This window comes from Sebastes umbrosus, chromosome 8 (genome assembly GCF_015220745.1).
Source record: "Sebastes umbrosus isolate fSebUmb1 chromosome 8, fSebUmb1.pri, whole genome shotgun sequence".
Taxonomy (NCBI): Eukaryota; Metazoa; Chordata; class Actinopteri; order Perciformes; family Sebastidae; genus Sebastes; species Sebastes umbrosus.
In genome coordinates, this window is record NC_051276.1 from 31116127 (window position 1) to 31128815 (window position 12689).

The 12689-nt window shown below is 38.6% G+C and overlaps 1 protein-coding gene across 1 annotated transcript; it reads right to left on the reverse strand.

Annotated features, from left to right (window-relative positions):
- Positions 1 to 248: 248 nt before the first annotated feature.
- On the reverse strand, positions 249 to 11389 carry si:dkeyp-117b11.1 (B-cell linker protein). Its single transcript, XM_037776825.1, has 20 exons — positions 11246 to 11389; positions 7214 to 7239; positions 7084 to 7118; positions 6945 to 6982; positions 6528 to 6621; positions 6320 to 6399; positions 6151 to 6214; positions 5960 to 6058; positions 4385 to 4413; positions 4031 to 4064; positions 3842 to 3914; positions 3585 to 3615; positions 3404 to 3440; positions 3197 to 3302; positions 1956 to 1993; positions 1717 to 1760; positions 1568 to 1636; positions 1033 to 1191; positions 705 to 936; positions 249 to 369 (listed from the first exon to the last, which is right to left on the reverse strand). Exons 1-19 carry the CDS (start codon positions 11252 to 11254, stop codon positions 820 to 822), a joined length of 1182 nt encoding a protein of 393 aa, XP_037632753.1. The 5' UTR covers positions 11255 to 11389; the 3' UTR covers positions 249 to 369; positions 705 to 819.
- Between the last annotated feature and the right edge of the window lie 1300 nt (positions 11390 to 12689).

Genomic DNA, 12689 nt, shown 5'->3' on the forward strand with positions numbered 1-12689 from the left:
CGCTTTTATTATTTGAATGTCCTGTTGGTTTTAAGTTGGTCTTAGTGTTTTATTGTGTTGTTTTTATGTTTTTTTATCTATAATCTTACAGCACGTTTGTTGTTTTTAAATGTGCTTTATAAATAAATTTGGATTAGATTGGATTAACTCATTGTTACTGGTCAACGATAGTAGATTATAGGGAAACTGTGGTAAAATAAATACAATTAAAATGTAAAGCAGATGCGTTTTGTTGTTGTATTACACAATATCACACCGAAAAGACGCCTGTAACATACCGTTTATTTAAAATCAAAGTCATCAAACGAACTTGGGGAAAGATACACACCAAATCTATACTTGTGACAAAAATAAAAAAAATCACAGCTTCTTAGAGACATTTATCTCAACGGTTCATGATCACACATGACCATACAGTAATGATGATGATGAGCATAATGAACATTTGAGCTGCAAACTGGGAGGTTTTTGTGAAGCGGTTTGATATCTTATAACAGCAGAATGACGCTGTCATCACGTCTTCATACGATGGCCGAAACATACATGAGACATTTTCCTCTATAGAGAACAGTTAACAACAACAGAACTTTATGATCTCTGATTTCTTTGTTTGTGACATTTACATAATCTCTGTTTCAGCGCATTAAAAGTTAGTATTGTCTATTTAAATTGAACATAAAGAAAACAGTACTTTAGCTGTGATTTCATAGTAGTGAGAGTTTTAATTTCATCTTTTTGACACACAGTTGACCAACAGTGAATTTTCAAACTGTGCCATTATCCTTATATAACCCATATGAAGGTCGTAGTGGTGCCGTTTTAAGGGCGTGCAGGATAGGTTAAAGATGTCGTGTGCTTGGCCTGGCTCTTGCTGTCTATCAGAAGCAGCTGGTTATTCTTGTGGTGAGAGATCATCTCGTCGAGGGTGCCGAAAATCTGAGAGAGAAAGATAAAGTGGGAGAGGTAATGAAATGAAAAGCCTGAAATTCCCTTCCTGTCTCTCTCTCTATGTATCTGATTTGCCCTCCTCACCTCTACGTTCTTCTTGCCCTCTTTTCCGAGGGCGTAACCATGCGTGTCCTCGAGGAAGCGGATGGGAACGTTGTACACCTTCTGCTGGTAGAGCACGGCGAGGGTGAACGGCTGGCGGGCGCCCTGGGCTGAGCTGTGTCGTATGAGGAAGGCACCATCCTACAATGAGGAGAAAGAGAGAGAGGAACATCTTGACACAAAGAATAGGGAATAAAAAGGAATGGAGAAGTAACATTTGGGAAGCTTTGATGCGAGAACGAGGGCCAAAAGAGATCAGGGAGGTTGAAATAAAAGTGAGGGATGAATAAGCAGTGGAGGAAATGGTGGGAAAACAATCACAGTCATGGAGGCCCTGAAGGTGTCTGACTCAGGTTTGGCTCGCCAGCAAAAATATGCACATAAACATTCAGCAGATTGTCTGTGCAACACCCTCGCCTGAAGCCCTTGTGTTTGCTTGGTTAAATACGAATTGGGGGTTGAAATGACTCCCATCATTAGCTGATTAAATGAATCATAAAGTTGTTAACTGGTTTACCTTGTTGACCCTCAGTAAGAGATCCTCCGCTGACTTTCTGTTGCAATTCCCAGCAAACCATTCTTTGCCCTGTAATATGACATAAAGATATCAACAACCAGTCCTCACTAACTTGTGTTAGATTTCCCGTGTGCAGATTGATAAAATACCTCATTCCCAGATTGTTTGGTCGCCCTCGTACCACCAGAGGAGGCTTCAAACAGATAGAAAACATGTCATGTGTTTTCCCAGGTTTGGGAAATCCGTACTTGGCAACGGGCATATGTTTAAAGAGAGTATGATCCATGCAATGTTTGGATTGCTTTAAATAAAGAATCTAAGCAGAGCCCTAATGATCACAGCCATCTCTTGGGATTAAAAAGAACTTTTTGGAAAAATGTGAGCTTACCCACAGGCTTAGTGTCTGCCATCGAAGGATTCAGAAGGCTGGAATCAAGACAAGAAGGCTAATGTTAAACACTTAAATTTAATTCTGATGTACGTGTGCACTTACAGCTGCAAAAACGAGCTGGGAATGAACACTTTTAAAGGTGCTACTGATAACATTCACCCACTACAGTAGATGTCACATTCTCCCTCCTCCTGTTCCACTGTATTTACTTCACAACAAGTCATTGCCAGGCACTTTGTTTTCCCTTTTATACCAAAAACATACCGAACCGTGAATTTTGTGTACCGTTCCACCCGTAGCATCCTTGACCTCTCACCTCAAGATATGTGAATGAAAATGGTCTGCCCTTTACAGACATACCCATCTTACGCTAATCATATGCAGTTTTTTTGCATGCACTACAAATGTGTTATTTTCGCCTATTCTAAAATGGTGTATTTGAATATTTTTGCACACTGGGGTCCCTAAACCTTCTTGAATTACATAAATTGGGTATCACTGTAAAGCTGAGACTCTTGTGGATCCAATGAGCCCGACTGTATTCATGTGTGATGATGTTAGTCCCCATAGTAGCTATTTCACATAGGGACTTTATTTGTACTCAGATTTTATACATATGGTGATGTGTCTTTATATTATGAAAGTTTTCCTAAGATTAGATTTGGAAAAAATCACATTATATCTATATTGCTTACAGTATCGCAATATATTGAATCATTACCCCTGTACCGTGATACGTATCGCCAGATTCTTGCCAATACACAGCCCTACAATAATGTGTATGTTGCATTGTAGATGTTTAAAGGTGTTATTGAAAACATTTATAACATTCGGCCACTAGATGTCGCATTCTCCCTCCCCTGTTCCATTGCATTTACTCCACAACAAGTCGTTTCCAGGCAGTTACCGTCAATCTCAGCCATTTATCCGTTTTTTGACGACCCAGAGACACCACATGATACCAACATTGTTTTACTATTTGCTCATAGGCCTTGTTAGAAGTGGGAACCAAACATCAGATATCTTCCACAGAGATAAACAAAACATTCATTTCGGACCCACCAATATTTTTTAAATGATTAATTCACAATCATAATAATTTTTTTTCAGGAAAAGACATCTTCTTTCCAAAACTCTGTAGATGCATCTTTTTTTTTTTTTTTTAAATATTCGTCTACATAAAAATGTTATCAATAAGACCTTTAACTAATGTTTCATGTGTCTAACAAACCTCTTACCTGTGTTTAGCTTCCTTCAGGTTTGCAGGCAGAGGGGGTTTAACACCGGTATTTGGCGGAAGGGGTCTGATAGGATATGAGGCACGCCTCGCTTCGACTGAAGGAGCTATACAGACAAGATATGTGAATCTTCATCATCATGATCAAAATCATTTCTTTTGGTTTGTGCTGATATTTGATAACAAGTAGAGAAGGTGTGATCTTTACCCGTTTTTAACTCATTCAAGGAAGGCAGGTATGAATTCTGGAAGGAGGGAAATAGAAAGTCACTGCTGTGTCACACTGATGAGTTTCATTTCCTACGTAGGAAATGCCTCTATCTTGACGGCCTTACTTTAAATGAGAACAGAGCTTAGCATGAGGAAATGAGATGAATAGACACACTCACAGACTGAATTCTGGGAACCGAAGGCTTCATCCTGCAGATAGAGGGAGAATGTTAATTTTCATTACATGTTTAGTACCAGGAATTTACTGTGTAATGCCACTGATATATAACCTGCCACATTTGCATTTTGCAGCCAAAACACAGCAGCATCATTGTGTGATGTGACATGGAGTATGAAGCTATGCAGACAGATCATATCGCTGGTTAGTGCATATCACCATGCTCTGGTTATAGGCAGCAGGTTGAAGTGAACTTACATTTGCATGGGGGGAGGTACAAGTGCTGTCTTGGGAGGGGAAGGCTTCATCACACGAGGGTCAGGAGAGAAAGCTGAGGAGCAGGAGGAGAGGAAATTATATTTTTTATTAGACTTTCATCATTTGGAAAAGAGATTTGATGTCACTCACAGACCAAACTTAAAGTATGTGAAGTGTGATGCAACCTACCAGCAGGTTCTAGATACACGTCATCATTATCTTCCTGAAACACAAAATGACAAATACATAGTATTTATTTATACACATGGAGAAATGTGCCAACAGTTGGGTGAGCATTCAGTAATGACGCATAACATTACAGTTCAGGCAAAGCACTGAAGTCACGCTCGCATTAGTTTCATTCATGCTTCGTGATGAGCGGCTCATTCACAGCTATGCGGCTGGTAACATCCGATCATATTCATGTGTGCATGGCTATTACAATCTGATATACCCGTCATACTCTCATACCAATAAGGCCCTTTGCTAACTCCTCCTCTTTATGTATGAAACTTTTGGTTTTGTTGATTTATGTTATCTCACCTGTTCTTCATTTGGATCCAGATACACATCTGAAATGCAGAAAGAAAACACTGGCAGTGATCTGTGTTGTTGTGGCGTCATACAGGCCTCTAGCTTTTTTATGTGACTACAATATTCAAAATAGTTAACAGTGCATACAGTCAAACAAAGGTCCAGAGAATGTGTCACCTATTAGTCAATCACTTAATATATTATTAATATAACAGGTGGAGGCATTTAAAACAATGTAAAGAAAAACAAATGCAGACCAAAACAACACGTAGAGTAATGAAACAGACTTGGTAAAGATGCAGGACTGCTGATTCTGTGTTTACTGTTTGTGCAGATGTGGTATATTGGTGATGCACAAGGCAAACAAGTAGAAGAAGAATCAGACCCAGAGGTGCTGTAGGAAGGGGGACCCAGTGTTTTCAAAGGATTTTACATTGTCTTGCAAGTTTCATCTGGATTTCAATGATCTGTCATTAGGTTTAACTGTCATTTATACATCATTTTGTTCTGTATTTCCAGTTTTGTAATATCGTCTTCTTAGCTACAGTTGGTGATATTAATAGGAAAGGTTTCAGGTTTTCAGAAATGTGTAATAGAGAGATGCCTCCAAGTGGTGGGACACAGTGAATCTCAGATAGTTCATGACCTTTGACCTGAAGCTTTGGACAATCAACACCAGAGAGAGAGAGTGGAAATAATCTTCTATTAAGGTGACTCGTTGTTTAAATTTTGGCAACATTTTCGGTGCAAAGTGATGAATGCTTCGGTGTTCTTGCAGATCCATTTGCTAATTAAGACTGCGTTCTAAACTGCATACTTTTTCTTTTTACTTTTAGTACGTACTACAGCTGCCCTTACAAAGTACGTACTGTTGCATGCAGTATGCATACAATTGAGACATACTACTTTATCATAACATTGTGCTTTAAACTTTGACCGTCTTGCTCATATATCTGCTGCACAGAGGATCGTGGGTCAGAATAACCAGAAAAGCGTGCAGGCTTGCATACTGCAAAATGTAATCAGATATAGTGTGACATCCTGGTATTTTTAGCACACTGCTTATGTATTGGGACATACTAAATCTTTTTCTGGCATACTAAATATTATGGTAGTATGGGTATTGGAACTCAAAGGAAGTTGAGTCTCTGAACCATTCAAGGTGCAGCTCAGTGGCTCAACAGTAGGTGGTACTCTCTTCTTTGTTTCAGTCACAGCCTCAGTCTCTGCTTAACTACCCAGTTCTGCTTGAATTTTATTACTCCAAACAAACTGTTGCTGCTGGAAACATTAAACACAATATTTTGTGACTGTGCACTGTGAGGATTTTTCCTGGTAAAGATCTATGACACAACAGGCGTGCACCAACAGCAAATGCAAAATCTTTCATGGAGTTGGTTGATCAAGTGACTGTATTCCTGTAAATAGCACATGACTAATAAAAGCAAATATTTATTTAAGTATATGAGGTGGCCATATCACCTCATTGATAAATTGACCTTCCTCTCAGTCAACAGTCATTTACAGGCTGATGAAGTACTTGTATGAAAGGCTTATTTGTGTCGGTAGAAGTGATCACTGCACCTTCCTCGATGATGTCTGCAGGGCCCGGAGCCGGAGCAGAGCGGCCCGGTGGAGGAGGCTCTTTCCTCCCAGGTTTCCCCTTTCTGTTTATCTCAGGAGCTGAGGAAATGAAGAGATGAAGAGAGGCGGGTTATACAGTGAATGAACAAAATCACCAAATGCACTGTTTGTGTAGCAGATGAATGACTCACGTTTCTTGGTTTTGTTGTCATAGAATAAATCCTCAGCACGCTGTTGAGCTTTCTGGATGGCAGGCTGTTTGATTAAAAAGAAATGCAACATCTTTAAACATCTTTTAAATGTCTCGACGGATGCAGAGACACACAGAGGCAGACATCCAGGACAGTGAGCTGTTGTTACCAAGGGTTTTCCTGGTCTGGGTGGAGGCCTTTGTGGAGGAGCAGCCTGCCTCTGTGGAGGAGCAGGATTGGACGTCCTCTCTGCAAAAAGTAGCATCAAGGAACCGAATTTTAGGGAAAAGATTAGTTTTATATGATCAGGGGTGTCTATGCTGAACTGTTTATACCCTAAACCCCATATATCTGCTGTAATGACTCAGTGGTGTTACCCAGATAAACGTTCTCCTCCTCCACTTGTGTCTGTGGGACTTTCCCAACCGGCAGACAGGGAGGCACTTCATACATGTCACCTTCCACGTCATCCTGCCAATAGAAAATACAAAGTATGACTATTTTAAAGGTGCATTTTCACAAATACTCATCACCACATGAATACTGAGACATTAGTATAAGAGTTTCAAGACTGGAAAGCCTTATGTCTGCATTTTAGAGTATATTTTGATCAACAGCGTAAAACTATGCAGGAAATCTGGAGTATAAGCAACATAACTGGTTGATAAGTGAGCAAAAGGCCAAAAAGAAGCAACAGACCTTATGTTAAATTTGGTATTATAATGAGATTTTAATAATAATTTATCACCTTTAATAATACCTCAAATTCAGGAACTTGTTGTCTTTCTACTTACAAACTCATCCTGTGGCCACCCAAGGTGTTCATTGTCGTCTGGGGGGAAGAAATACATTGATAGATAATAAAGTCTGTAATCCAGTGAGGAAATAAAGACAGGAGGAATCAAAATGTATTTTCCCTTCATTAAATCTCACCTGTCCTTCTGGGTGGAGCTGGAGGTCCATTGTGTCTAACGGAAAGAAGAGAGGTAAGATGCTGCAGTACTAATATATTTCATGCATATTGCATTAAAAGCAACACTAATGAGGTTTTGCTAATACTTACATGTTCTTTTTTTTTCCAAAGAAGCTCTGAAAAACACAGAAACTTCAGATAAGTATGCAGAACTTTAACACAGACTAAATAAACATAACTGCATGCCTGGCTAACAATCATTTACTTTTACTTATCAGCTTCATCATCATGCCTGAGTGAGTCAGTGGCTGCTTTTTTGGGGAAGGCACCCATGATGTACAATAGAGCTTTATTTAGTATGCAAGGTGATGTAGTTAAATAAAGTACTAGGTAACACATTTAAAGGGACTGTGGCGACACACGTCAGCTAAAACCACAATATCACTCTATATTTCACCTGCTTGGCAGTAATGTTAACTGACCAGACGGAGGTCTCTCCATGAATCAATGCTGATCCTAGTGTTGGCTTTTCCTACTTCAGCTTCCCGACCGCGAAGCCGGAGACGATAACGGAGACGATAACGGAGACTATAACGGTTATCGCTGCGGAGCCCAGTCACTTCACAAGACACTGGAAACCTCTGTTGGTCTGGAGGAGCTGCAACGGTTATTTCTGCACAAACGTCCACTGTACGTTCACTAGATATTCTCAGAGCTACTAACTCTTCTGCAGTGTGTAGTGTGCGCGCATGCACGTGAGAGGTGGAGTAAAATAGCGAGAACTAGTGCGGTGTGTGAGTGAAGGCAGGCAGAGGAGCAGAGTACAGCAGAGACTCCGGCCCTGGAGACCAAAGCTACGGTTTTCCGCGTCCTCCGACCGCGGCCAACACTGTTTAACAGACGGGCGTCACTAGATATAACTTTGCGGTTTTGGTGCTTCCGTGTAGTTTGTGTTGGAGTCTTGTCTGAACAGCGAAGCCACACGCGAGCACGCAGGGGACACCGACCCGGGTGATTTATACGTGTAAGAAGTTAAAAACAGTCCCTTTATGAGTCTAGTTAGTAGGCTAGTTGAGACTGAGTTTGGGAAATAGTAGTAAGAGGAGTGAGAAAAAGAGATTTAGCTAAAAGAAACCTGAGAGGATTTAAGTTGTAAGTGGTAATATTTTGTTAATATTATACTTATTCAGTTTTGCATATTGTTTTCCAGCAATTAATTGGTTTTCTAATTTTAATAAAGATAATTAAATAATGTGATTTTTAAATAGAGCATAATAGTCAACTTGAAGAGATCTACTGCTAAGATTGACAGTTTCTTTGTTAAGTTGTAGGGCATTGTAAGTTTCCTCCAAAACAGGGAAACCTTCAAATCAAATAAATTTTATTGTGTAGCTCAATATCACAAATCACAAATTTGCCTCAGGGGTCTTTACAATATGTACAGGATACCACACCCTCTGTCCTTTACAGTGTGACCTTCTCATTGAATAAGGAAAAACTTAACCAAAAAATAACATTTTAACAGGGAAAAAAATGGAAGAAACCTCAGGAAGAGCAACAGAGGAGGGATCCCTCTCTCAGGACGGACAGACGTGCAATACATGTCGTGTGTACAGAGTAATAACATAATGAAAATACAACATAGACAATCCATATGACCTCTTATGTTGCAGGAAATGCATAATATAGAGTGATGGGATGCTATATTTGTTTATACACTTTAAATAAATGTTATATCACGTACAGTTTCAGTGTTCCCACTGTAACTTATTTATTCTTTGTGAATCTTTTCCTCATGAATTGTATCTCTGTGACTTTTGGTTTCTGCTACAGTTAATTCACAATCAGTGCTGTTTTAAAGCAGAGATTCATGAACATTATCAGTTCAAACACAGAATAGTTCATCTGCAGGGATGTGACAGAGGTGTGACAGAGAGGAGGCGGAGATAAAACACGCACGTCAAGTGAAATCAGGAAGTGGAGAGCCCGTATCTCTGTTTTCCCACATTGCTAGGTAGCCGTAGAGGAAGTAAATGATCATAGGTGGACAGGGAGGGAGGGAGGAAGGGCTCCTGAGTTTCTGTTTCTCACACATTGGCACACAAAATATCAAGTGTCACAGTTGCGCTACTGTTCTGATATTTACGACCATTTCCTATCACAGCGATTCCAGAAATATCTGCATTTTAAGGCCGGGTCAAGTTACAGTGACAATGTTCTGCTTTGTGTCAACCTGATGTAACTTATCTCTGATGAACCACCTGTTAAAGCGTGACAAGCGTTATCAGTGTACCAGGAGGCCAGCAGGAGGAAAAAGGAAAAGGTTATGTAACCATGAAGTGAAATCTGATAGGACAAGGACACACATGCTATCATTCAAATGTGTCACGGTTCAGACAATAGAATTAGTGTATCTGTTTTATCACGAGCAAACATATTAGGTATTATTTAAAAAATTTAAAAAAAACAGTACTGTAAATTTAGAATTTTTATACTTGAAAAGAAAGATAATAAGATATTATATAGGCGTGCACGATGATATCAGCACGTCATCGGTTGAATTGAAACGTTAAAAAAGCACAATTTCTCCAAGAAATGAGGAGTCAGAAATGATAATAAAATTAAACACTGCTTATAATAGAATAAGCTGCATAAGAATATATTTAGTTAAAGTTAGTCTGAAGCCATGTTTTTACATGTAACCTAGGTTGAAGTAGTTTTCTTATTTTGCCCAGTGAATGTGTACATTTTGAAAAGCATTGTATTTTATGTCTGCATCTGCCATCAAGATAACAGTAGGTATTATAATATGTTAATTCCACTACAGGAGAAACTTGAAGTTCTTTACAATTAGGTGGAAAAAAATGTGCTTATATCTGCATCAGCAATCAGCTAAAATGAGTTGGAAAATATTAGCAATTCGGCAAATCAGATATTTGCAAGAATACAATATTGTGCATCCCTAATACTATATGTGCTGAATAACAGTTATTAAACATGAGAGTATTGATTGCTAATGCAGAATATTTCCTTTTTTGGTTAAGTCAATCAAACGCAGAGTATTCTTAGACACACAATTCCACTGATGGATAAATATCTAAAAGGCTCACAAGAGACCGTAGAGGTTAGATTGTTTGTTATCAAAAACCTCTGCGAGAATACTTCTGTAATAGATATCACTTATACACAATGATATCCGTGTTATGTTGAGAGTGAAAACCATTAGCAAACATGTTCCGATGTAATCTCACTGTGAAATAAAATACAAGTTTTTCTGTAACTCGCTGGAATCTCTGCAAGAACCTCTGAGAAATTTTGGGAATGTTTCCATGAGATACAATAATTAAAACTATTCAAAAAGATCACCACCATGGTTAAAAAATAAACAAACAAACTCCTCTCAGAATCAGAGACACACAGTCTCAGACAGATTTCTTTATTACACCATCTCTGAGTAAACAACAGCACCTTCCATACTGCATGGTCATGTTTACTGAAATAGAGTCTGAAATGCATTATGGGAAAGTGAGGAACAACGTTGGCAAGAAAATCACTACATTTCCAATAAGATTATAGTTCAAATCCCACAACTACAAGCTAAATATGAAGCTTGAGATGTTATATGCAAGCATGTAGAAGCGACACTATTTGGTTTACCTGAAACAAGTTATGCTTTTGATTGCTAGATTTCCAATTTATTTGAATTCAATACATTTCAGACAAAATTTCACCTGCGTCTGTGTCAATTTTGATATCAAAAATCCTATTAAATTACACTGAGACATGTTTGAATGAAATCTAATGAATTTAGTCAACTAAGAAACTGATTTTATGGAGATCTGTTCAGCAAAGAACAAACAAAAGAAAGTTGGTTGACTTTTATTCTATAGTAAAGCACAATGCTAATACCCGCAGGTGTATTTACTCTCAGGTTATCTGGTTATTTTTACTGTTTGCCCTCACACTCCCACACAATCACAACTGTGTAGCTGCCATCATATCTTTCTCCTATTCAGAACTCCCTAAGAGAAAACGCTGAAATAAAAGTAACTACATGGAGGTTTACAGCTGGACTCTGTTACTAAAACTGCCATCGACAACATTTGCTCACTTCCTTCTCACTCCACCCAAAGTTATCAGAGTGTAAACCAAAATATGACAAAAAATAAAACAGTACTTTACCATTGTCATTATTTAGGGTCGACTCTTGCAGCTCAAGTCATGAGGAAATGTACTTGTTTCTGTCCGTGGATGCAAATGGTTTTGGAAGTCTGACAGCTGGCGATACAGAGAGAGAAAGTGAGGAGCAGCTCTAACTGATCTCATTTGCATTTCCTACCTGTGTCAGACAGACAGCCTCACCTGCTGCTGGACTTACTGTCTACCTTTAAAATGAGCTGCAGCCACTGCACAGCTAAAATACGGCTCCAAATTTACCTACTGCAAACTACTTATGGCCATATAACTGAGTTTTACATCATTTGCTGTAACTGGTAAATAACATCTCCTTTGTATGCAATCAAAACAGGAAATTAATTATTAACTTTTGATACGCACACATGCTTTGACACACTGGGGCTGGGCGATATGGCCTTAACCCTCCTATTGTCTTCCCGTCAACCATTCAACTTTTGTCTTCCCTGGTCAAAATTGACCCAGTCTGTCTTACAGTATAAACTATCCCCCAATTCTGTGTTACACCTTTTCGGTGACTTCATTCCTAATTATTAAGTTTTACACTATTTTGAGGGGAAATTAAGGTTAATAAACATAATTTCTGTGAAATTATACCTATTTATTTTAGTAAAAAAAAAACAGATATTATGAATTATTTTGACTATAGTTATTATCAGAGGAACATAATGTTGATGGATTATCACATACTGGTATATGTAAACTTTTAGTCAGAATATTGTTTTGAAAGCATTACATTTTTTTAATAGCAGCACATAATGACACTTGTTGACTTCCTGTCAATTTTGACTCGGGCAGACCACAGATGCTATATACGATACGATAATACTTTATTGTCAGACAGGTCTGAAATTTGTTTTGCATCACAGCAGCTCCATTTGCAACATCACAGAAAGGACAAAGACAATAAACAAGGATACAAACATTTACACATTACAATCACAGAAGACAATATTCAGGGCCCTTTAACGTACATTTGATCTGGGATTAGGCTCCATATTTAGTTTAAGGATTGACTGATGTACAAAAGAGTGCTTCTTCAGTCTAACCTTATTAAATCGTGGAACCCTGTATCTCCGATTTGATGGTAACAATTAATATTCACTGTTCAAAACATGGTTGGGGTCAGAGACGATGGTGTTAGCCAGCCTTAAGATGTTATTATGATAGGCTGATTCATAGAGTTTCTCAAGGGGCTGACCTACAATCTTTGAGCAGATTTTCATTTGGTGAAGCAGTTTTGACTTTAAAGTAGTGGACAAACTCTTGAACCATGTAGTATAACAATACTGTAGAACACTCATAATCACAGAAGTAAAAAACAAAAGAAGAATTTGTTTACTCGCCCCAAAAGACCTGAGGTGGTCTTTTTACAGACAAATTCAATGTGGTCTTTCCAAGATAACAGATGGTCTATCATTACTCCCAAATA